This window comes from Penicillium nucicola, assembly GCF_028828085.1.
Source record: "Penicillium nucicola strain IBT 29836 chromosome Unknown utg000010l, whole genome shotgun sequence".
NCBI classification, from domain to species: Eukaryota; Fungi; Ascomycota; class Eurotiomycetes; order Eurotiales; family Aspergillaceae; genus Penicillium; species Penicillium nucicola.
In genome coordinates, this window is record NW_026643134.1 from 1,714,651 (window position 1) to 1,740,275 (window position 25,625).

Consider the following 25,625-nt stretch of genomic DNA (forward strand, 5'->3'; position numbering starts at 1 on the left):
ACATTACAGTGAAGCCGTGGACCAGATCAAGGAAACTGTAAATAGCAAATAGAAAGATTGACCAGAGAAAAAGGAGTCTGGGTTAAATGATACACAAAAAAAAAAAATCAAAGCCAGATATTGAAAATAGTCCGTGTAGCATAATGTACGTTAAGCGGGGAGAAAGGAAAAGAATGTAAACAGGAAAAGCACACACACGGAGATACAGAGAGGAGAGGAGAGGAGAACCAGTGCATGGGCAAAGGTAAGACATCAGATAGGGAAAAGAGACCAGAGAGAAAAAGGAAACAACATGAGACTAAAACAAAGAACCCCCATGAAACCCATTTTGGGAGAATGCTAATCAGTATGACAGATGCAAAAGAATCCACCGCCCACCATTCCTTGAAGGCACGATCCTGGTCAGTGAGCTGAAGAGAGATATGAGTAAAAGACACAAAGAAGCGCACATCCCTTCGATATTCATCATCGAATCTGAAAACAAGATAGGAGACAGAGCGAGAAAAAAAAAGGAAGAAGGGAGCACATCTTCTCAACTCGCGAAGCAAACTCTAAAAGAGCAGGTAGAATCACAGGTACAGAACAAAGCCGGAAAAGCCACTCTTTAACGGATAATAGGCCTCAAGAGGTTGGTATCATTGCAGTAAATTGGGAGCGGAGGTTGGAGGGGATCGGAATCCAGGACGAGGACATTAGTCAAGGACAGGGGATATCGTGATTAGAAAGGGAAAAAAAAAGCACAGAGCACGGAGCAAAGAAAACAGAAAACAAAAACAGAAAAACAGAAAACGGCAATGCAGTTCCGTCCGTCCAGAGCGTGGTTGATGGATATTTGATTATTGGAGGATTATTGCGGATAACTGACGGATGTGGTCTCTGGAAGCCGTAGCCGGGTTTGAGATCAGCGGACGGGACAAGGTCGAGCGAGGATGACCTTGTCTTAAGCAGGTCCAGAGGGTCGATCCTGGAGGTGATGGCGACATTACTCACGTTGCGGGTACACTGGTCCGCTCTGGTAGGGAGAGTGAGGGTAGTTGGGAGGGTAGCCCATCTGTCCGTTCTGGTAGACCATGCCCCCACCAGGGGGAGCGCCGTACTGGCCTGGGACCTGACTGTCCGCAGGCTGGTAGCCGATAGGAGGGAGTTGAGGACGAACACCACTGCCATAGGCAGGTGGCTGGCCATGGGAAGGATCCGAAGGGTTCGGGGCCTCGACCTGGTTGGCCTGGGCAGCTTGGGCGGCGGCGCGCTCACGCTCCTCAACGGCCTTGCGCTGAGCCTCCTCTTCCTTCTTGCGAGCCTTCCATTCCTTGCGGATCTCCTTGAATTCTAAAAAGAGACAGGATGGTCAGCAGTGTTGAGATGATACGTGACGTAGACATAGCGTTGGACAAAGATCGGGACTAGTGGATGACAGGTACTAGGGCCGCCGGAAAGGGATAGAGACAAGCTTAACCTCACGCCGTCGGCCACGCTACTGCGGGCCCCGCGACGTCTAGTGTAACTCACTAGTGCCCACGCGGCCGGCGCTAACCCGATCCAGCCATTTGCGACAAAAGATCGAAGATCTTCATCGCATCGACCACACCACTCATCCAGCAAAGGAAATCAGGAGCTTACCTTCAGGAGTGCGCTTCGCGCCGTGGGACTGCATCGTCACGTGTGCATTCAAGTGGTTCAGAGTGCCATAAGCCTTCTCACAGCCCTGCCATCCGCACTTGTACATGCGCTCGATTTCCTCGTAGCGACGACGAGGACGCTTGTGCTGCTGCGCACCCGGAATTGGGACGAAAGAGTAGACCTAGAGAACAGAGAATCCAGAGTCAGTCTTGGTTCAATCGCAAAAGATTCAAAACCAAACCCCAATCGCCAGATGCGCGATTGGGGCGACAAGCGCTGCTTTTGGCGATCCCTGGGATGGCGACGTGCAATCACAAGAGAAACTGCCCCGAGTCGAGTCCAGAGGTTCTCCGAAGACAACAATGAAAAGGAACACAATGCGGAGCCTTGAGAAAACCAGCATCCCCCCTTCTCCAGGAATCATCAAAAACATACCTGTCCAGGGCGCGGCCCTGCAGTGGCGGCAACAGGGGATGTAGAACCAACCGTTGTAGCGGGTGAAGCATACGGACCGGGCAATCCGTGATGTTGCTGTCCGTAGCTGTGCGGCCAGTCCGGGCGCGCGTACATCTGGTGCGGCGGCGGCGCGTGGCCCTGGTACTGAGCCATCTCGTGCCCCTGAGGTTGGTAGGGAGAATAGGGAGGAGGATAGGTGGGGCTGTTGGCCGGAAGAGAAGGATCTATAGGAACGGGCGCGTCAGATTTATGGATCGGACTGCGCGGGCCCGTAGGCAGGTTGAACGGACTTGTTGCTTGAGCCATACCTGCCGCGCCACCGGGTTGAGAGTTGGGAGCGTAGGATTGGGGTGGGCGGTGGAGGTAGTCCTGGTGGTAGGCCGGGGAGCGGGCGGTGGGTGGAGGGTTCAGACCGTAGTCCGACTGAGGGGTGTTGGACGACGAAATGTTAGGTCGCACTTCAGGTTGTGGCGTGTAGGCTGGGCGGACCTCGGGCTGCGGGGTGTAGTGAGCACTGGCAGCAGCCGAAGTTTGATCTGCAATTCTCTTAGGGTGCGTGCTCGTCGGTCTCTATCTGATCTCGAATGCGAACCTGGCTGTGCGTACTCGGAAGCGGGCCGGGTGTCCATATAAGAGATTCACACGCGCAACGAACAGGCTGAATCTAAGGATATGTTCCGCGTTCTGTGTGGAGACGCGTCGACATAACAATCAGTTCGAGTTCGGGGAAATTGACGAGTCGGACAGACACGTTTCAAGCAAGGGACGGAAGACTGGGTTGCCACGTTTGAAATCGTGGCTGAGAACGTACCTGGGGGGGTGGAAGAGTAGCGCAGAGGGAAGTTGTATCTTTAAAAAAAAAAAGAAAAAAAGAGTGTAAAGTTGGAAGTTCAAGATGCTTAATCTTAGTTCGCTTTTAGGATGCCTTGCAGGTGGCGGTAAGCACGAGGCACCGGGAAAACAGACTAGTGTATATAGAAAGGAAAAAAAAGTTCAGTCGCGACTTGGGAGCGACCTAAAAGGTGAGACGATTAGGAGAATGGGATCCGAGGTGGTGGAGACCCCCGGTGGAGTAGGTAATTTTGGTTATCGAGTGAAATATTACCTGTTTTTTTTATTATTCCTTTTTTTTTACTTTTTTTACTTTTTTACATCTTGATATTAGGGGGGGAAAGACAGAGAGAGGAGAAACGCAAGAAAAAGCCAGAAATATGCAGAATTATACATCCTAACTGGGTTTCGATCTCGGACCATTCGCTATTTCCAGAGACTGCCCCCTTTCCCCCTCCTCCTGACCGGCTAAGCTTTCCCATGTGTGATAACAACTGGGCACCTTTTTGGGGTCCTTTTTTTATTTGAATTTGGTTTTTTCTTTGAGAGGGGAAAAAAAAAAAAGCGGAACCAAGGGGAGGAGAAAAAAAAAACTGTAGCCCCCGAATTCTTTCCCCCTTTCCTGAAGAGTCAAAAGTGACACCATCAGGATATACATGGTGGTTGATATAGACATCAAATGCCCTCTAGGTTCTCTTCCTTAGTCTACCCGCGAGAGAACCTAGCGTACGTGGGTACCAAGATGTCAGAGAGGGGGAGCCAGGGGGAGCGAAAAAGAGGGAAGACTAGGGCAAAAGGGGGTGTAGCGCAGGTCGGGGGGGGGGAAAGACCTCGGGAGGAGGCTAGTGTGGAAATGCCACCAATGGGAAGCCGAGAAAATGATCCAAAGTGGATGAAGTGGGGAATGGAGAAGCTCGGTGGTTGGGCCTGACCTGATTGGGCCTAGTGGCAAAGTTAGAGGTTCAAAGCCGCGGTTGTAGCCGGTAGCTTGGACCAAGTTGAGAGGATACAGTACAGGTGGTGATGGACAGTAGCTGGAGCTGGAGCGGACGGAGAACTATTAGAGAGCTCAAGAGCAGACAGACGCCAGATGAACATCAAATCCCAGGCGTCATGGCCATCCACAAGCACCGATCGGGTCAAGTCTGATGCCCATCGGGCCTTCGATCGGAGATACAATTATAGCCCCCATGCCAAGGGCAGAATAGGGGGCATCTCCCCAGCGGGATTTCCGTGGAACTAGTTTCACCCATTGATTGGTCACCCATCTCCTGATCACATCGCCTTGCGAGCGGAGACTCGGCGGCTCTCCGGTGTATTAGATACCACTGGGAATAAATGGTGAACAATGGCCTCTGATAGGGAGAACACGGAAAAGCGAGACTCCTCTCCTCGGAGTTGTCACTGTCTCTGGGACTCTAGCGTGATTGGCGCCGCCATTTCACCCCGCAGGCGGAACCGGTTCCTCCACTGCCGGTGAGGAAAACTAGCCTCAACGGACATGTACTGTGCTCAATTGACATCTGACATAGCTATAACGTCAACATGATTCCATGTCACAAGTACAGTACCGGTCCAATATGCAGGACCGTCGAATCCAGGCGAAAGCACCGACAGTAGATACTGGAAACACGGTCGGCAACCCAGACATACCGTACGGAGTACTAAACTCGAGTTATCTCTTCACAATCACAGTGGAGAGGCGGCGGACTCCGCCCAACGGAGGACGGGTTATCCGATGTCGAGGATATCAAATTCATATTGCGCGCCAATCATTGGATACGGCAGCCGCTCGGTATCTGGCCCTTCTGAGAGTCGACATTGGAAGATGGACGGTCCCCAGTTTTCAGGTTGCATTGTCAGCTCCGCTAGAGTGCAGGTGCAGGTGCAGGTGTACATATACAGTCACTTAGCGTGTCATATGTTCAAGTGTCGATCGAATTAGAGCTTTGTGAGCTTGGCTATCCTTTGGCTTCGTACTTCTCGTATTCTTATTCCGGGACCTACCTATATTCTGTTATTCTGTTTTCATTTCTGTTTCATGGCGTCCACTGCAGGCAGGATATAGGCAGGATATGGGCCGGGGTGGAGAAAGTGAGAGATTAAAAGTGAAGGCGTTCCTGTTGCACGTGGGCCCATGCAATAGATATCGCGACTAAACCGCGTGACTAAAGGCCGGTTTCCACCTTTGCCCACCTTTGCCCACCTTTCAACCCGAGTCGGCTATTCTCCGGTCCATTCCAGCTCTGATTTCTCTTCCGGTTTCTCTGGCGGGTAACTCTTTTAGTTGGCGATCGGAATCCAGCTGTCACTCTTAGAACACCGAACTTATCTCTCCAGTTACTGGACTGAAGGAGGGGCCCTCCTAACCATGGAGTCCCCCCCCCCCCCCCTCCCTTCCCTTCTCCCCCCGGTATCTGACTCAAGCACTCTCGAGACAATTCTTCCCATATAGCGCTAACCCCGGTAGGTGCAGTAGCGCATTGAGGCCCCACGACTTGCCGAGTGCTCACACCATTTCCCATCTCCACCTATGGCCAGTGCGGTACCGGAGGAGGCTACGCCGCACACAGTAAGTCTCACCCGCTAATTCTTCGGCAGATCGCGTTACCTTGATCCCCCAGATGATGATCCCTCGGCCGTTGTTTTATTCGGGTGTGGGATATAAGAAAATCCGAGCAATCTCGGTTAGAGCAGAGATGTTACATCCATACCGGTACAGGGTATTGGTATCGGTGGAGCGCCAATGGAGGCGACTGAATCATGCAGGGATCTAACTTTGTCGAACAGGGGTCTAAGCATTGCCAACTCAAACCCTTGAATACTCCGATTCGGACTTGGGACTGATATTAATTTGACACTTCCATGTTACTGTACAGTACATGTAAGTTATGGGGGGTCCCCCATTCCGGGATTGAAGATGTACTGGGTTGACTCCGTGGCCCAGTGTCGATGCAGCATCCTATGGATAGGGGATCAATGACCTCTGTACCCGGCGGATAGGAGGATGAGGAGCCCAACTCTGAAAAAAAAATCCCCGAGCCCAATTTGCCGAGCAGAGTCACATTTTCCATGCATCTTCTTCGTCTGCTCTAGGCTCTCGAGAAAGAGGAAGGGGGCCTGAACCCAGGTGAACCCAAACGTGCATTTCCTAGGGGAACGTTGTCTGCTCTTAGCGTATGGCGGGTGTCCCTCCCGTTGGCCGCGGCACGGAACAATTCTCGTGTATTATTCTTTTTGGGGAGTCTGGTTTATTGAGTTTTTTTCGGTTCGATGGGGATCTGGGCCATAGCGTCCCTGTCCCGTTCTTTGCTTTGCTCCGACGTGCATCGTCGGATGTCACGTCTTTATTGGTCTGGGTATGGCGTCTTCAGGGCGTCGGGGGCGCTTATGCAGATTACGGGAATTGAATCCTCGACGCCATTAGACGCTAGGCCTGTGCTGGCAGTCTCTTACTGCGTGTCGCTGTCTTGGGTTGTTTTGTCGTCGTTCGGGGTTAGTCGTATTTTTGGGGGCTGAGGCGACTTGGGGTACTTGGGACGTGATGCATGCACCTGCACGGTGCTGTTGATTGCTATCGGGCCGGACGCATGCATTTTATATGCACTTTCATTTGATATTCTACAGTAGCCTGGAGGGACTAGTTTTGGCGGGTTGGTTGGTACCGATAGCCCGGTGAGAACGCTGTCTCTCCGTCGTCCTCAAATCACGTAGGAGATAATTTAGACACGTGGCCCTTTTTAATTGTGCTGGATGATAATGCAGAGCTCGTGGAGATTTCTGTTTTCAATTTGAGAGATTGAAGTTGGAAAAAAAAAAGTACCTGATGTTACTATATAGTAGGTGCAGAGAGATAGGTGCAGAAATATATCCAAGCGCGTACACCATCTAACTCCCTAATGGTTAACCTTTCACTGACTTCCAATTAACCTCAGAATTAGCCTCTACCGGCTCCTAGAGTTTGTCACACCTTGTAACACTAATCCAAACCCACTGATAGCCTCATAGTGGGCCAAGTAAGCCCAAAGCTTGACGTTAGGCGAAGCACGAGCAACGATCTGGTTGCAAATCAGGACCCTAGGGAGATAGCTCGCGGGACTAAGGAAGAGCATTGACATCGGATGATAGATCACACTTAGGTCCAATCTGGTAAGGTCTATAAGGCTGGTAAAACATTGCTACCTAACATCTCGCCCCACCTCCAATACATGCTTCCGCTATGTTTTTGATCCATAGTGAGGTATTCTCAAAACTAACGCACCTCAACGATCATGACAGGATGTTAAGCAAGATTTATAATACTCAAGTTATGGTATTCGACATTGGCAATGTGACTTGGCGCAAGTACGTTGTTGAGACATGCCAGGTCTTTTTTTATTGTTGGCTTGCCAGGAACATCCAAGGCCCACAGTGAGACATTGAAGTAGAAAGAAAGAGTCTGACTTTGCCTTCATTCCCCTGCTTTTATATGATGGACTGCGGGTACAGTCAAGTGCCTTTCTGTTCTGCAACTGGGTACATGTAGTCCAAGAGCTGCGCAAGTGAGTACAAGCTCTGCCTCGTAATATGCCAGACCTTGTTACCACTTAGCTCTACAAATTCTAGAGCCTCATACCAGATGCCTGTTTCTGAGGGACCCTTGACACCAAGTAGTCTCAAAGTGACGCCCTGGGCATCTTCCACTAATTAGCCAACGAAAACAGCATGGGCCTAAACCCCATCCGAAACCCTCTTTTCCCAAAGATTTTCTCCTCCAACATCTAGACTAATCAAAGAACGCGACAAACAAATAACCGACGGAAAAATTGACTCCGTCAAACCTGGTGAGTTACCCCGGAGAACCGAGTGATTGCGGGGTTAACGTAGGTAGAGATCTATAAGTTATATCATGCCTAGCAAGAAAACGCCTACACCAACTGTGACCATCTAATTAACCTTCAATTCCCGCCATCCTGATCACCAGCATGCTGCATTTAGCTACATATGCCTTAGCGGCAGTCTCGAGTATCCCACTCGCCCAGGCCAGCCCTCTATCAAAACCGACATCTAAATTCGACTGGTCATCTACCAAGGCCGTGTAAGTACGAGAGAAAGCTTCGCAAGAGAACCGAAGATCTAACCCAGAATTGCAGAATTGCATTTGGTGATTCCTACACCTATGTCCAGGGAACGCAGGGCCGCCAAAACTTTAGTTTTATTGGAGATCAATTCAACCTGGCCTATGATACGCAAACTCTACTTTCCAACAAGATAGTGCAAAACCAGGTAAATGGGCCATGTTACCCCGATTCATGTGCAATCGACGAACAAGACTAAGCCATGATGTATAGACCGGCACCGCAGAAGGCGGACCCAACTGGATCGAATATCTCACAGACTGCGGCGTCAAAGAAGGCCTAACCTCCCCCCAAAGCTGTAAGAAGCAACTCTGGGATTTTGCATTTGCAGGAGCCGACATCTCAACCAAATAGTATGTGCAGTATCTTTACATATCAGAACAAACCCCCAAGCAACAGAGAACTACCAACCAAAGCCTAAATAAACACTAACAATTAACAAACAGCACACCCCTACACCACAACTACACCGTCTCTCTCGAAAACCAAATAACTCAATTCACACAGTACGGCCATGCAGCGCTGCAGAAAAACAAACAAACCCGCAACCCAGCGACAACCCTAGTCGCCATCTGGATAGGAATCAACGACATCAACGACAGCGCCAAATACACCGTCGCCTCGTTCGAGGAATTCTACCAAACACTCATGACAACGCTCTTCGCCTCGGTCGAGTCGCTCTACGAGCTCGGGTACAGGAAATACCTCTTTATGAATCTACCGCCGTTAGACCGAACGCCGGGCAACCAAGCAAAGAACAATCCGAGCCCGAATGCGACGCAGGTTGCGTGGTATAATGAGGCGTTGGAGGAACAGGCGGGGGCGTTTGGAAGCGGGCATGAGAATGTCGAAGTGAGGGTTTTTGATGCTCATTCTAGATTGGCGGGGATGCTTGATGAGCCTGCGAGATATGGAATTGTGAATACGACGGGGTTTTGTGCTGGATATGACCAGCCGGATATTGGGAGCGAGTATATGAAGTATGGCTGTCCTGTGCCGTTGGAGGAGTACTTTTGGTTTAATACAGGGCATTTGACTAGTCATACGCATCATGTGTTGGCTGGGGAGTTGGAGGAGTGGTTGGAGAAGAGTTAGGATTCAGATGAGACAAGATATTACAGTTACGATGGAAACTTGGATAAGGATTCAAGAATATCATTATTGCAGCGGAATTCTGATTCAGAAACTCCTGCAAGTTTTGTGAAATGAACTTTTAATCAACATGTATGTTTTGTCGCAAGGTACCCCAAGCCTTAGTGATAAAGCTGACGTCCAAGCTATGCCAGGCTCCCGAGCCTGGAACCGATAAAACAAAGTAAAACTGTCTATGACATCGAAAAACGCCGCCCGAACCGAATTACGCAGGGAATCGAAGAAAAAAGAGTCTACCGGGACAATACAAGCTCATCAGCAGCGAGGCATCTACCAGCGACGGTTGCCGCCGAGGTTACCGGCATTGGAGCCAGTGTAGCCACCACCACCGCCGCCGCGACCACGGCCACCCCAGCCTCCACGGCCACGGCCACCCCAGCGACCACCGCCGCCACCACCGCCGTAGCGGACCATCTCAGCGAGACGGGGATCAATCTGCTGCTTAGCCTCAGTGAGAATGGTGACCAAGTCACGAGCCTGCTTAGAGTCTGCGAGAAAAGTTAGTAATCGAACCCGAGGCTAAGACATCAAGTCAAGTGAACTTACTGTCAGTCGTGAAGAAAGTGATGGCGGTACCAGTGGCACCGGCACGACCAGTACGACCGATACGGTGAACGTAGTCCTCCGAGTTGTTGGGGTAGTCATAGTTCAGCACGTGAGTAATGTCGCGCACATCTTTTTAAGAGAGAGGGTTCGTTAGCAAACACAGAACATTAGTGGGATTTTAGATGAGGATGGCCATAAAGGACCCTTTCTCAGTCGTGCAGGACTTGATGCGTCACTGCTCTCTTCATGGGCCTCCTTGGGATATCCTAAAGGAAGCGAGTCCATGGGAAGATGGTGTATAATCGTGGTCCTAGAGTAACCTTGGAAATGCAGCCTTCAACAGTTCAAGAAACAGCGTTGAGGTGTGGAAAAAACTTCGACTCTCCTACAAGTCTGTCACACAAGAGATGGAGAATCAAAGTCAGGCCTGAAATGCCTGCTGCTGTGCTGCACTGTGAGTCCAAGGCCCTCCTGGTATAAGAACCAGTTAGGATGACCAGATATGCCTGGACAAGGCGTTTACACCGAACTAATTCGAGAGCGTTGAGCACCGTGCCATTGTCATCACACAATTTGGAACACGGGTGAGTTTTCTCAAGGGCCCCAAGGGGGTAGAAACAGGGGGAGGGGGAAAAGGATGGGGGGATGTAATTTGTTCATACCGATACCACGGGAAGCCACGTCAGTGGCCACCATGATGGGGGTCTTGCCCTGCTTGAATTCGTTCAGGACCCAATCACGCTCGTTCTGCTGCTTGTCACCGTGGATGGCTAGGGATATAATTAGTACTGGAAGAATGCACAGGTTGCGCAGAAAGACTTACAAAGCGCGGGCCATCCGTCCTGGCGAAGGAAACGAGTAATCTCATCAGCGATACGCTTGGTACCAGTGAAGATGAGACACTTGTTGGCGCGGTTCTCCATGATCTTCTCAAGGTGCTTGATCATCTTGTCACGCTTCTCGAAGTCGGAAACGACCTCAACAATTTGGGTGATGCGGTGGTTAGCGGAGAGGTCCAGGGAACCAACGTTAACCTGAATGTAGTCGTTCAGGAAGTCAGAGGCCAACTGGCGGACCTCCTTGGGCCAGGTAGCGGACCACATGCAAGTCTGACGGTCAGGGCGAATCTGGCCGATGATCTTGCGAATTTGGGGCTCGAAACCCATGTCAAGCATGCGATCAGCCTCGTCGAGAACGAGGTAAGTCACACGGCGGAGGTTGGTACGGCCAGCCTCGAGCATATCGATGAGACGACCGGGGGTGGCAATGCAGACCTCAACACCGCGGGAGAGGTCACGAATCTGAGGACCCTTGGGAACACCACCGTAAACACAGGTGTTGCGAATGCGAGAGGACTTTCCAAATTTGGTGATTTCGGCCTGAATCTGGACAGCCAATTCACGAGTGGGGGCAAGAACGAGGACGATGGGACCGTCACCGGGGGCAAGGAGGGGCTGGGCGTTGATGTGCACAATGGCGGGAAGACAGTAGCTCAGAGTCTTGCCGGAACCAGTCTCGGCAATACCGACAACATCACGACCGGTAAGGGCCATGGGCCAGCCCTGGGACTGGATAGCAGTTGGCTTGTCAAAGCCCTGGGCCTTGACCTCAGAGATGACGTACTGGGGGAAACCAGCCTCGTCGAAAGTCTCAACGGGACGGGGAATGTCGGTACCATGGACAGCCATGTTCTTCTCCTTGCGGAAAGCTTGGACGTCTTCTTCAGAGCGCTCGGTAACATCGGGGTGTTCCTTGTAGAAAGACTTCTCGAACTTGGGGAGAGAGCTCAGGTCTGAAAAGTTAGCAATGGACTAAACGAAAGTGAGAACGAAGTGAGAGCTTACCCCAGTCCTGTGTCTTCAAGCCAGCGCCGAGGTTGGACATGCGGTCACCACCGGCACCGCCGCCGAAACCACCGCCGCCGCCGCCGTAACCACCACCACCACCACCGCCGCCGTAGCCACCTCCGCGGCCACCACCACCGCCGCCACCGTAACCACCACCGCCGCCGCCGGAGTAGCCATTGTCACCTCCGCGAGAGCTGTGAAATGAGTCAGTAAGGTTGTTCTCGCCTTCGTTTGAATGTCATGTAGTGCCTATTGTGCATAGGATTCAACCCGGACAGCCGGGACCACAAGATGGCCAGTAACAGGAACACTCAAGTTCGACTCTCAAAGCCGCCAGTTGCAAGGTTTGGTTCAAAGCCAAATCGCTTGTCCACAGCTCAAAGAATATGGAAAGAGTATATGAAGAAACAAGCCCATAACAGTCTGATGGAAAAACTTACCGGTAGGAGTTATCGCGCGAGTAGCCGCCACCACCGTACGACATGATGAGATCTCTGAGGATGGACTGTTTGAAGTAAAGAAAGAAGAAGTTGATCTCAAAAAAGAAGATCAAGTTCGCAAGGGGAAGAGGATGAAGAAAAAGAAGGATGGAGGAGAAAAGAAACTGCCAGGGGAGAAGGCGCGAGAAAAGTTGTTATCGGCGACGAAAGGGGCCTAGCGTGCTTGCTTTTTTTTCCATTTTTTTTGCGCCTGCCATTTCACGTGACAGGTCTGGATCGGGCCCTGACCGCCTGCCAAATCGGGACTGATAATTACCTCAGAAGAATTTGATTGGCTGTGTATTGGCGGCCGATTGGTGCGGTGAAATACGGTAGAATCATCCATGGATTGGAAGGGGGCAAAGAGGCAAAATTCGAGATGGCAAATAGGATCGTAAAGTAAGATTTGGAGTATTTCTGGTCGATTGCCGACAAGATTTACATACAAGATGACATGGCTAAAAGTGAAGGGTGTACAGCAGGATAATATGCAAAGTTCTACCAGTCGAGCGGATAACGTAGATAAAAAACCGGGATAAGACGCGTTCGGAAGCCTTTAAGAAGCCGTGGGGAAGCTTGGTGGAAGCGGATGGGAAGATCACGATTTCAAGACCCCAACAAGACATAGTGGCGAACTGACCTTGTAGGCAAACGAAACACGTAGTGTAAATAATCACTGTCGAACAACATTTGAACCTGAGAAGAAGCAGCACTCTGTGCTGGCAGACTCACCAAATCGTAACAGGTAAAACTGAAATCCAGGTTGCAGCCTCAGATAAAAGTATACATTGTCTATCTACTCTTTACCTCCAAGACCCATGTTCCAGAATTGAATCTCTAACTCTGTAGCCCGGATGAAGATCTGGATGAGCTCTTCCATGCGACTAGGTGACACTAGTTTCATATGCTCCTCCAGTAGTGCTAGAAAATAAAAAATGATTTAGCCAAGCCGTCACTCTCCAGTCATAATTCAACTTACCAGAACCCAATCGTACAGCCTCAGTGTAGTCCTCGGCTACGTAGTTTTCAATCCATTTCCAGTACTGATTACCATCTCGGATGGTGCCTTCTTCTGTGTAGAGTCTCCGTGCAATAGCACCATATCCGATTAAACAGGGCGCGAGTGCCATCTGGAGGGCTAACCAGTCCTCGGATTGACCGACATCAAGAATGTAGCGGCTGTAAGCAGTGCAGGCTATTGTTGCAAGAGTTAATTGTCTGACATGAATAAAAGGGGAAAAGAAAGTTTACCAATGGTTTCAGGGTGACTTTCCATCTCCTGCTTTGATAGGCCGAAGGAGGCACAGTAATCGATGTGCAAGGCCATTTCCCGCTGGATATGGAGGACAATTTGGGCAGACTGGTAACCAAATTAGACTGAGACCACAAGATGTGCTGAATTACATACCGCTGCTATTGAGTCCATGGTCTTGGCTTTGTATGAGGCCAGTGCATTACTGCGGGCAAATTGAACCTGCAGAGTGGAGCTTGATTAACAACGGGACTCTTCAAAAGCGTATACATAGTGCGATCTTACCAGGTAAAGATAATCCTGGACAAGGTATGCCTTGAACCGCTCGATAGGTAGGGTACCCTGACCCAGGCCCTCCACAAATTCGTGAAGAGTAAATTTCTCCCATACTTGTTGTACATCAGGGCGATCAAGGATGTACTCAAGGAACCGGCCACTAGATGATTAGCTTGTCAGAATCTAGTATCAATCGTTGAAAATGGCAGTCACATACGGTGCAAATGGCATAGTATAAACAGAGTGGAAATGGTTAATCGGACCACTTCCTTTACCCAGGTCAGTGCTGGTTTTGATACCAACCTCCACAAAACGAACAGCACTGCGAACAGCTCGGATCATGTCCTTTCCTGACGCTAGGTTTGCAGCGATGGCCGATGCAAGTGAGCAACCTGTGCCATGTGTGTTTTTGGAGATCAAGAACTCGGTCTCAAACAAGGTGGCTGTGGTTCCATCAAAGAGAATATCAACGACAATAGACGCCTCCTTTGGGTCTCGAGAGATCTTCTTATCTTTGGTGAGAGGAAGATGTCCACCCTTGAGAAGGACTGCTTTAGGACCCAAAAGGCAGATCTTCTTGGCGAGCTCAATCAGCTCCCCTAGATCTGTTGGCTCGGGGATTTCCATACCTGCATCCTTCAATAGGAACAGGGCTTCGGGAATGTTTGGGGTTAAAATTGTTGTCAAGGGAAGCAGCTTTGTGCGCAACTCTTTGATGGCTTTCTCTGGCAGCAGTTGTGACCCACTGGTAGAAATCATGACCTATCAATCGTGGTCAGTCTACCCCGACGTGAGATTTGGAACAAAACATTCAAGCATACCGGATCGAGAACAATGATCGGGACTCTATGTGTCTGTAATGTTTGCGCGATGACACCAATTGTCTCCGCAGATGAAAGCATGCCTAGCCAAGTCATCAGGGTTGCTTTATAAAGTATGATTTCAGCTTGACTTACCCAATTTCACAACATCAGCACCAACATCTTCTAGGCCAGCATTGATCTGCTTCCTGACAAATTCCGAGGGGACGACGAAAATATCTTGCACACCTAGAGTGTTTTGTGCAGTCAACCCAGTTGTGGCAGTGAGCGCATATACCCCATGAGCTGCAAGTACCCTTTGGTCTGCTTCGAGGCCACTATACGACGTTAGATATATCTTCTAGAACGCAAAAAAAGATGGAGTACAAGATCAATCAGCGGGTTGGGGTGACATAATGGGAGACTTTTTTTCTCCCCTCCCCCTTTGGAGACTTTGCGAGGGTAAAGGGTAAACCTACGCGCCACCAGAGCTGTCCGATCCAGCAATGACCAGAACCCGATTGACCGACATGATGCAAGTAACCAATCAAAGAAGAGGGAGAAGTTACAGAGAGAGAGGTGAAGCACGTTGGGGTGGGGGTGGAAGAATTGCCGATAAGATAAGGGATATCTACACACAGTTAAGCCGAGCTTTTTGCCTAGCCCAGCTGTAGTAACAAAAAATAAGGAGGAGAACTGAGTATTGATCAGAAATGGCAGTGCTCCTAATCAATCATGGGCCAAAAAATCATACTGAGCTCAAGGCCTCAACAGACTGCCGTATGTATGGAATCTGAGCCGATGACTTATAAATTAACGGATTTAGTGGCATGAAACCCTAAAGGATTAGCTACCGTTTAGGAACTCGACGTGAAAGCGGCTATGTAGCCTAAAAGCCCGAAGGAGAGAAGGAAGGAAACTTGTTGTATTCCTTCGAGGCGGCGGCCATAACCTGAGGCTATACGGAAAATCGCATGGATGGAAGTACGGACTTTACGGAAAGAAGAAAAGAATTCAGACGAAAGTTGATCAAATCCTTGCTATTCCTATAAGTTACAGCTCTTGTCACTGATTGCCATTTTTCATAAGATGCCTGGCAATATTCATTCATTCGTTACCCAAGCACTTGTCTAAATGAAAAGCTACGTACATCAACGTCGATACCCTCTCCTCCTCGTCGTAACTCTCCTTTCCTCTCCTCCTCTACGCGACTCTCCTTTTCTCGACTCTTCAGTCCATTTCTTCTACTTTGACCAGCCACTTGCTCGTATTGTCTCTTCTGTCAACTTTACTTCGGGCCTCCCTAAACTTTGATCGTTCGACTTTGAATTCACCCACGGTACGTTGTCCTTTCCCCTACAACAAGGTTCTAAGCTAATGACCAGAAGTTTGTCGGCCACATACGAAATGACTCAACACCTAAAGGGCTGACTCTTACATACTCAGCAAACTGAGTGATTTCTCCCTTCCAAGCAGTTCTTCTGTCGCCATAACAACTTCACACCCTTCCATCCCAAGCAGTTCTTCCGCCGTCACACCAGCTTTGCACTCTTCCATATCAAGCAGTTCTTCTGTCGCCATGCAAACTACACACTCTTCCCTCCCAAGCTGCTCTTCAGCTGCCATAACAACTCCACTCCCTTTTCTCAAAAAACAACTTCAACGAGTTGCCAATGCCCGTCCAAATTCTTATGCCCGAAAGCTAGCCATTCTTGTCCACTGGGAAGAGGACGAGAGCAACGCTAAGGAGGATATCAACACGATGGAAGCTATCATGAAAACCTTTGGTATTCAGTCCATCGTGCATACACTTCGTCAAAAAGGGCCGGCCACTATATGGAACTTGCTCTCTCGGATCCAAAAGATGCTCGGGGAATGCCACGCAACCGACGAAAATTGTCTGTTCGTTTTCTATTACGCCGGCCACGGGTCCATCGAAGAAGGCAGCCTGCATTTTGCTCCGATTGAAGGAGTCTCCAGCCAATCTTCGGTGGAGTGGTCACGGGTTTCTGCTACTTTGTCTGATGAGCACTTGACGAAGATCGACGTGTTTACGGTGTTGGACTGTTGTTTTTCTGGTTTAGCCACGAGAAGCAGCTCCCGGCGGGTGTGTCATATCATAGCAGCGTGCGGCTACAATGAGAGTACCACTGCACGAGGCTGGTCTATCTCATTCACCCAAAGAATTTTCCGGGCGGTGCAGCACCTCCGTTCAGCTACACATACAACCACAGCAGAGCTTTTCGCCGAAATACAACGACAAAAACCAAAGCTTGCCCCTAATGCCGTGTTTAAGACCCTTGGCGGCGGCGCTCAGCCCATCAAGCTTCTGTTCAGCCCCGCCGGTTCACAGTCGCTATCCTCATCGCCATCGAGAATTCCGCGCTTGGCAGCAAGTAAGAATGTGCTAGTCAAGTTAACTATGAAGGGAGATGGTCACCATGCGTTTTCTACATTTAAAGAAGCAATTACTGGACTTCCAGACGTCCTCTCAGTGGACGTATTGGATGCTTACGACACCGACCATTCATTTTTTGTGCTATTAAAAATGACTTGGGAGTGTCTGTGTTACTGGTCTACAGTGCTTGATGTGGAACTGGTAGGAGTGATCCACGGACCGTCATTAGTTCACAGAGAACTCGCCGAGATCCCTACCCGCGGCAGAAATGAAAACCGCAAGGAAAATCGGCAAGCTACCGGACAAGAGAAAACCGAATAGTATTTTTACGATTTCATTTGTTACGAAACCATTAGCTCAACTTGTTACGAAATCATGAGCTTAACTAGTCAGACATACTAGAACTTAGCTCAGTAGGCCCCAATGAAGCCTTAATTTGATATAGCTATAGTAAATACGACTTATTATAACTAGGTGAAATTCAAAGGGATATCTTCACATAGTCAAGCCGAGCTCTTTGCCCAGCCCAGCTGTGGTAAAAAAAAATAGCGAGGAGAACTGAGTATTGAAACAGAGAAAAAGTGAATTATGCGAATTTGTCGTAATGCTTGCCCAAACCCCATTCCTATTTACATCCTAATCATAAGTGAAGCATTTTATTGTAACATGAAGCGGAAGAGACCATCCATCTCAACCCATTGCCGTCCACACTTCTTCAAGTAGCTGTCGACCACACCCTTGATCGTACCGAATCGAATCCGATTGAACTCCACTAGAGCGGCAATGCTGTCTTTCTTCTCTCCTGTCTCCTTCTCCGCCACACTCTTAGCTTTGTCGACATCCCAAAGACCTGCAAAGTAGAGGAGCTGGTTGTAGATCTCTTTCTCCGAGTACTCATAAGTCATGCGGCCTAGACAGCCTTCCGCGCGACCACGAGGACCGAGACAGCGATGTCCATACACGCTGATCTGGCGTGTGCGGTTCCCACACGATGAATCATCGCATGCTAACCACCCTTCGTAGTATCGTGAGGTTTGTTCTCGGATCTGGTGCTCGAGCTGAGCGACAATGGTCAATACTGAAAAGGGTTTTTGGCAGCTCTGGTTGGGGCAAACAATCCCCTGTGAGGTGCACATATGCGATGAAGCTGCCAGACCCTCAAATACAGACTGTTCTTTGCAAACCCGACATTTCAAGTTGAGTCGTGTAGAATCGGCAAAACGGACGGAGTCTGGAATTTGAGATTCCAGTGGGAAGATCTCGGCATTTTGCTGGTTGTTCGAACTGGAGCTGTGTATCTGGTACTTGCGAGTATCAAGACCTAAACATTCAGCGAGGCGGACGGCATCGGTTCCAGGAATTGGGGCGCAGAGACGCTCAATAGGAGGGAAGATCTGCTTGAGGATGTAGAACTCGACGTCTGGCTTGAGGCCCGAGTCTGCCTTCAGCACATCCTGCGGGCTATATGATCGCTTAGCAGGTGGCAGAGACGAGGTTTCCGAGTTTCCGTTGGTCACAATGTATGATATGACGTCGTTGGGCCGAACATTCTTGCCACGGGCAATGTCGCGAAGGGCGACCTGGGCTGGAGGCATACTCTCCTTGTTAGGGTACTCCTGGGGACGCTTCGAAAGTTTCTGTTTAAGAGGTTAGCAAAGTGAGCTAGGGAATCATGGGTTTCATCACGAACCGTGTAGATCACGTATTTCTGGACAGGAATGGTGTACTCTTTCATTCTGTCCGCAAGGTCGCGCAGGTACTCGTGAACCTTATTGAGGACAACTTCCTGATCCTCACCAGACAATATCTCATTCAGAAGCTTCGATGAAACCTCCTTCGAAAGGGCGCAGTATTCACGTCGCTTCATATCAAGGCCCTTGACTTCAAGTTTTTCGACATACTTGCCATCTACCTCAGTCAAGTTGACAGCAGCGTACTTCTTCTTGGCGTGGAGCAGAAGACGACGGAAAACATTATCGACGTCGATCTCCAGTAGGCGGTAGCGCTCGTTGACTGATTTCTTGAATTCGTCTCCAACCTTGAGAGCATCACTCATATTGTCCATGTTGGTGTTGATCATGACTGAATCGGTGTCACCGTAAATGACTCGCAATTGCTGACTTTCGGCTAATTCTTTGGTGTTCCTCAGAATCTCACGCCCCTTGAAAGTGGTGAGCATAGCTAGCGGGCGAGCATAGAAGCGACTCTGCGTGTATCCCAAGCATCCGTACATGGAGTTTGCAGTCAGCTTAAATGCCATCTGTTTTGTGTCCCATAAAGCCAATTGATCAGGTGTGGCTCGCTTGTCTTTCATCAATTTCTTCACTTCGCGTCGACGACCGACCAAAGTTGCGATCAGACGTGGTAGCACACCTTGGTCCTGGTCCGAAGAGGGAACATCGGGTACTTTTTCTTCATTTTCATTTTCGGCCTGTTTGTTGGGTTAGCGTGAATGAAACGAGATGAGGACGGGTCAAGCTTACCGAGGCTGTTCTGTCCACTGTAGTGAAACAAATGTTGTACTCTTGGATGATACTGGGATACAGACTGTTGAAATCCATGACCAAAACGAATTTGTCATAGAGACCCTTTTCGGGCTCAAATACTAGACCACCCTTGAATTTGTCTTTCTTTTTCTTGTCGACTGCCTCGTCCTCCTCGCCATCCTGCATCATCTTCTCCTCTGCCTTCTGGAGACGGGAAGAATACTTGTCGGGGCAAATGTACTTGTTCCGATGGAACTCATGGAGCAAGATGTACTCATTTCTTTCTGCGCGGGTACCGCTAAGTGTTCGTGCCCATGAGTTACCAGCGATGTTGGTCAGGACCTTTGTGAGCGGCAGCATTTGAAGACGCAGAACCAGTGCCGCAATAAAGTATGTATCTGTATCACAATGATTGACAAAATTCATAAGGCCTTCTTTCGTGGTTGCCCAAGTCTTCAATGCTGCCTCAGTATCCAATTCTTGTCGGACGTTGCCTTGACCCAGATAGAGTTGACACATTTCAGTTAGACTCCACGATTGGCATTTCGTCATGAGGGACTGTCTCATGTTAGTGGTTTCATCGAATCAGTAGAAGAGAGCTATTACCTTGCCCATATCGTTGGCTATGTCACACATCAATCTTCCGGCAATCAACTGCCTCTCCGCAAAGAAGTTTCCGCCCTTGTTGAAGTTCTTAGGCCAATCTCCACGTCTGAGTCGACCAATACGGTGCCAACCTGGTGTTTTCTTCTCGCGCATTCGGCTTAGCAGAATACCCAAGTCAACATCCTGGAGCTGATGACCCATGATAACGTCGGGATCCATCTTCTCAAACAAGGCTAGGAACTTACTGAGCAAGAACTGCTCGGACTTTTCCATAATCACCGTGCCGCGTTGTTGCCGCGCTTCAGCTTCGAAGTGCATTGGATACGAACTACCAGCAGGCCGCATAACAGTGAATGTCTTACAGGGAAGTTTTTCTGGGGCAGTAGTATCAGTGAGAGAGATGTCCTCGTACACTCTGGCACTCGCCACCAGAATCTCCTGTTTGTTCTCTTTGACATTGAGCTGCGTACGGAAAGCGAGACTCATGAATGTCAAAGGCGGGGTGTCCATATTCTCGGAATCTGGAACGGGGCTGATGAGTGCTGGCTTGGTAGCCTGGCATTCAAACTTGCACCACGACGCATTGGTGACTGCGGAAAAGTCGGCCTCCTCAATTTTGAGCCAGCACGGGCCCATGATATTCTTCCAGAGAACAAATTGTTCAAAAAGGGAGGTGTTGGTACCGAAGACGTTGGAAAATGTTTCACCTTTGGTTTCCATCGGCAATGCAGTTTTGTCGTAAGGGTAAAGTAATTTCAGGTACTGAGCCTCCTTTGGAACACCAGGCATTTCAAATGCGTACTTTCGCGTGCATTCTTTGATCTTATGCATGCCGACTTTGAGCTTGGACATCATTTCGTCGACTTCAGTATAGACGTCTTGCATATCAACCTCCTCTTCTGTCGCGCGTCCATGCTTATGTCTATGTTCCCGAGGAAGAAAGTAAAGTTTTCGCAGGATATTGTCGACCTTGACAAAAGCACTGGTGTAAGATCCATTCTGCTTATTCTTCACCTTTCCAAAAAGGCACAGACTTCCGTTGACTTCAGTGTAGTCCAGCCAGAAGATGCGCAGGCTACCATCCTCTTCCACGACGTCTTGGGCACGCAATTTTCCGAAGGAACGCATTTCTGGGGCTGGGCTGCTGAGCACATTCAACTTGCTTCGCACGTCATTCCAAGAAGGATCCATAACTTGCGGCATAGACTTGACCGGAGATGAACTAGCCGGCTCCGCGATAACTTCGTTTTTGATCTTTGGGGGTGGCCGGCTTGCAGTCATATTGATGGTTTCTGTCTTGACGCCGGAGTCACCTGTGACTTCTGCGACGTCCATGAGGTCGATATCATCATCTTCGGGCTGTTCGGCCTTAACTGGCACAATGTTCCTGCGCTCTACTGCCTTGGTAATTGGTGATGAGGGTAGAATATCACTCATAGGAACATCGTCGTCGTCTAGCATCGGGAGCTGCCCGTCATCGAGGTCATCGGAGTGTAGTGTCTGGCCCTTTATTGGTGAACTTGGCATGTCGTTTTCGTCTCGTGGATGAGCCTTCTCCCGGCGACGCTTTTCGGACAAGGGTGGGGATAGAACGCGAACTTTGCGACGAGCCTCTGATTTCACAATGCTTCGAGTGGGGGCTTTGTTCGATATGACGTTGGTGTCAACCTCTCCAAGTAGATCGGCCATAAATGCATCGTCCTCGGCAGTGGCAACAGGCTAAATGTACTGTCAGGACAAGTGTTCTGCAGTCAAAGTGGAACGCGTACTCACCTTAGGCTTGGGTGCGGAAGAAGCACCCTGTCCACTGTTGAAATACCTGGATATGCCATTGTTCATTTTTTCCTTTCTCTGTTGCTCCTCCTCACGCTTTCGCTTAGCGGCTTTGCCTCGTGCCGGTAATTCTTCGCTCTCATCGCTGGCATAGTCCACTGTTTGTTCATTCCAGACTTCGCGGCCATCATCTGCATATCCAGCACCATTATCGTCGACGACAAAATCATCCTGGTCGAGGCGGTTACGGATGACCTTTTTGTATCCATCATCATCGACTTCATCGTAAATGTCGCCCTGGTCTTCGATTTCGTAGGTTGAAATTCGTTTTTTTCCTGAGGCACGAAGGGCCCTCAGCTCAGCTAGCCTGTCCTGGGCGGAAGGCATTTTTCTAGAGTTGTGGTCGACTGCCCATCTATCAAATTCGGGAGACAGAAATATGGATGGGGATCACAATCCTTGCGGGGAAAGGGAGAACGAAAGGAAAGTCGCGCTTCGGGCGCGTGCACGCGTTCTATCGCGTCCTCGCCCGACCTGTAATTGCATTATGTCAGCAAATTAATCCCTCAGGTTGCGAGCTGTAATTGCTCTTGTGGCCTCAGGCATACACTGGTGCCTGAGGGATCCGCAACGGGGTATTATTTATCCGGGAAACAAATCGGACCTCGGATTAACTTTGATCCGAATTACAAGCCCTAACAACTTCGACCTTACAATAAACCAATACAAGTACGGGCCCTTCTAACCAGTTTTACTGGGGTGCATGCTCTTTAGAGTAGTTGATGTGCTTGTTATAGTACATACACGTGCAGGTATACCAAGCATGTCCTCCCCTTTGGTACCGGGTAGACACATGAAGTCGCCTACCGCATCATATCTGGGAAATGATAACATGGGAGGAAAAGAAGCACGAAAATTTGAAAAGAAAAAACAAGCTACAGTTCTACACGGCTAAGGCTGTAGCTTTTTCTTGTCTATGGCACATGGTTGTAATTTCAAGTTTTCAGTGGCTTGTTGGATAGTGTCAATTCCTACTACCATGCATCAAGGTTGCATCATTCAAGGTATACCTAGATACACAAAAGAACAGGTACATTGAAATAGTCACAGAGTATCTCCATGGAGGTTCCAAAGCTTTATGTCAGTTGAACAGTCACCAGGCCGATTTTCTCATTATGATCAAGAACCATCAACTCACAAGTTGAGCAAGCAATCCCCGTAGTGCCAAAACACATTTCGTATGCTCTCAACTTGTATACAGCACTACGTCTTCAGCTTTTAGGACCTCAATTCAATCTCAATCGTTCAATATAGACTGGCTCACTGTAGATACATTTGTTGACACTTCTCAGCCAAGTAGATCGTATGAATGTGATTGTTGGGCGTTAATCCGTTATACCCAAAAATAAAGTCCACGTTGTCATTTGATAATCTGATGTTGACTCGGCTTTGTCGTGGGATTCGGTCTATCCTCGACCTCTTGCGATGATTCATCTTCCCACGAGTCCGCCAATCTCCAGTCCACTTATTTTTCTCACCTCGTCAATTATTTGCTCCTTTCAAGACATACTCTGATGTGACACATATCACTTGCACATATTCCAGGTTTCACGCCAATACAACCACCCCATAACCACGAATTCGAGGTTCTCGAAGCGATTGACTCGCCAACCACTTTTCATCTCGAAGTCTTACATGTCTAGGGCATGGGATGAAAAGACTAAGTGCTCACCTGTTCTTTGACAGCCACCTTGTATCCCGTTGCCTTACTGACACCCTAGAAGGCTAGTTTCAAAGCTCCTTTCCCGATAATGCGTCCTTGGCGCACTCCAAATACAACCAACTCAGCCGACTGAATCGACTGAATCAAGTCGAATATCGCAATTGCCAAGAACAATAAGCTTCTCAATAACACTCAACTACCTCTTGGCTCTGGGTTATAGGATTGTGGAACAAATGCTGAGTTGTTGAGAGACCATGAATCTTATACCCGACCGGGCGAGGGCTGCCACTCTGGTTAAAACACCTTGGGAACAGCTAAGCGGCTAACTTCTGGAATATTACCTCTAGATTTGACTGCTTTTTACCAGTATGAAACCCCTCCAAACACTTCTCAGACCCGATATACACTCGCCCTGTGCTGGACAGCCAATCTCGTGTTGCTGGATCAGGTTCTTCTGTTCTTCTGATACACTTCATTGCAGTTGGTTCTATTCAAAAACACCGAGTCTTGAGTTTAATTATAGTTTCGCAATGCGGGGATACGAAATTGGCAAGCCTCTCATGATTGTGGTTGATCCAATGTCGCTCCAGATGCGGCGCATTTCTTGAGTCGATGGCAGGTTCTCAAAGGGTTTGAAGTCTGCAATCAATTTTTAAACACACCCATTTCTATGCTCATATACTGACACTTTGTATCGCATAGATTGCATGTCTATCTGCCGCCAGATTTGTCTCGACATGACTACCACCGGGGTACAACAATACGCTTTAGTCCACCGCACCGATGATAACTGGCCCAAATTGATGATAACCCGTTATTTATACATTTTTCATTGAATGCCTGATACTTCTCTTCAGATTCATGAGTATGAGCCAGCGTTATGCCAAAATCCATCATCTGGGGCGACGCCATTACATACAGTTAAGTGATTTTCTTACTTTCCAAGCCCAGTTACGCTCCCCGCATCTAAAAATACAGGGAATGATGATTGTGATACTACAACCGAGCAGACCCTTTAAAGGTTATGCACTGTTGAAATTCACGCTGTGGATCTGAGCTCCCACTATCTGACCCTTACATCCTACTATCTAATCCGAATACAGAGACGATGGATACCAATTGTTCTTCTAGGGCGATGCCGTTATATATAGCTAAGTGATTTTTCTATCTTTCCAAGCCCATTTACACTCTCCATCCAAATATACGGGGAAATAGAAGAATACATTTTTTCTTTTCTTTAATGATGATTGTGATACTACACCCGAGCAGACCTTATAAAGGTTATGCACTGTTGAAGTCCACGCTGTGATTCTGAATTCCCACTATCTGATCCAAATACAGTGAGGAGAAACACTAAATGTCCTTCTGTGGCTTTATGCAGACATATTGGAATACTCTGGCTTGCTTTCTACTCCAGTCTTCAAAGTTTACCGTGAGTGGCACTGCCACGAATCGTCGAAACGTCTCTCCTTTTCTATATTCCGTTACACTACAGTGGTCTGGCAACTTACATGACAACCCCAGAACAGGGATATCTTTTTTTGAGATCAGACTAAGACCGAATTTCTCTGGTAACATGGTATGGGATCTTGTTCAATAAACTGACTCAATTATCTGAAACACTTGAACGATCACGAATGTGTCATTTGCATTGAGACAACATTACCGAAATTTCTCTCTCAAGCATAGGCTTTTATTTGACACGCTGTTATATCATGAAAACAACACTACACTCGATGCATTTTATGGTACGTATTGCAGCATTTACACATTGCCCTTCTGAACTTTAATGATGATAAACGCTACCATGATGACGCTACAATGATGTGGCCTTGGCCAATGAATAACTCATAGCGACAGATGTCTGGTTTATTTGCATTGTGGTTCCCAAGCCTTGCTGAATTTGTCGATGCTAAACTAACTTCTCTTGATATTTTTAAGTCTTTCTCTTTGGCAGCCTCATGGCATGACAGCATATTCATTGCTCCTCACGGTAAGTTGACTGAGTTAAATGTCTTGCCTTGAAGCTTTCATTATCAATTTTGCTCATCCTTTTTAGGAGCAGAGGACTACCTCTGTCATTGCTTACACACATTATCTGACCCATTGACTTTCTCATGCCCAAGCGTCCCTCAATATTCATTTTCGGGATAGAGTACTAACATTGTTAGAAATATGTTTCATATACCCCTAAGTGGTTAAAGCACACCTCGGTCATTTGAAAGTTTACAGGCTATCATGAAAACGAAACAACAAGAATTCC

General features: G+C 48.6%; 6 protein-coding genes across 6 annotated transcripts; 2 read left to right on the top strand and 4 right to left on the bottom strand.

Moving 5' to 3' along the window:
- Positions 1-982: 982 nt before the first annotated feature.
- Positions 983-2,705, bottom strand: N7511_009204 (putative C2H2 transcription factor (Con7); the record flags this gene model as incomplete). Its single annotated transcript, XM_057131581.1, has 4 exons — positions 983-1,329; positions 1,621-1,801; positions 2,056-2,612; positions 2,669-2,705. 4 exons carry the CDS (start codon positions 2,703-2,705, stop codon positions 983-985), a joined length of 1,122 nt encoding a protein of 373 aa, XP_056979569.1.
- Positions 2,706-7,871: 5,166 nt separating this feature from the next.
- Positions 7,872-9,119, top strand: N7511_009205 (SGNH/GDSL hydrolase family protein; the record flags this gene model as incomplete). The annotated part of the gene is made up of 4 exons (XM_057131582.1): positions 7,872-7,984; positions 8,040-8,172; positions 8,238-8,377; positions 8,471-9,119. The coding sequence occupies 4 exons, from the start codon at positions 7,872-7,874 to the stop codon at positions 9,117-9,119; spliced, it is 1,035 nt and encodes a 344-aa protein (XP_056979570.1).
- Positions 9,120-9,446: 327 nt separating this feature from the next.
- N7511_009206 (DEAD-box ATP-dependent RNA helicase DBP2) lies at positions 9,447-12,053 on the bottom strand (the record flags this gene model as incomplete). Its single annotated transcript, XM_057131583.1, has 6 exons — positions 9,447-9,664; positions 9,723-9,851; positions 10,385-10,492; positions 10,546-11,514; positions 11,567-11,763; positions 12,010-12,053. 6 exons carry the CDS (start codon positions 12,051-12,053, stop codon positions 9,447-9,449), a joined length of 1,665 nt encoding a protein of 554 aa, XP_056979571.1.
- A 791-nt stretch (positions 12,054-12,844) lies between these two features.
- On the bottom strand, positions 12,845-14,908 carry N7511_009207 (uncharacterized protein; the record flags this gene model as incomplete). The annotated part of the gene is made up of 9 exons (XM_057131584.1): positions 12,845-12,969; positions 13,028-13,243; positions 13,300-13,408; positions 13,457-13,522; positions 13,586-13,736; positions 13,794-14,338; positions 14,398-14,480; positions 14,533-14,714; positions 14,856-14,908. 9 exons carry the CDS (start codon positions 14,906-14,908, stop codon positions 12,845-12,847), a joined length of 1,530 nt encoding a protein of 509 aa, XP_056979572.1.
- Positions 14,909-15,955: 1,047 nt separating this feature from the next.
- N7511_009208 (uncharacterized protein) lies at positions 15,956-17,095 on the top strand (the record flags this gene model as incomplete). Its single annotated transcript, XM_057131585.1, has 1 exon — positions 15,956-17,095. One exon carries the CDS (start codon positions 15,956-15,958, stop codon positions 17,093-17,095), a length of 1,140 nt encoding a protein of 379 aa, XP_056979573.1.
- Positions 17,096-17,430: 335 nt separating this feature from the next.
- N7511_009209 (DNA-directed DNA polymerase alpha catalytic subunit POL1) lies at positions 17,431-22,026 on the bottom strand (the record flags this gene model as incomplete). Its single annotated transcript, XM_057131586.1, has 5 exons — positions 17,431-18,411; positions 18,465-19,205; positions 19,258-19,818; positions 19,867-21,585; positions 21,640-22,026. The coding sequence occupies 5 exons, from the start codon at positions 22,024-22,026 to the stop codon at positions 17,431-17,433; spliced, it is 4,389 nt and encodes a 1,462-aa protein (XP_056979574.1).
- Positions 22,027-25,625: the final 3,599 nt, after the last annotated feature.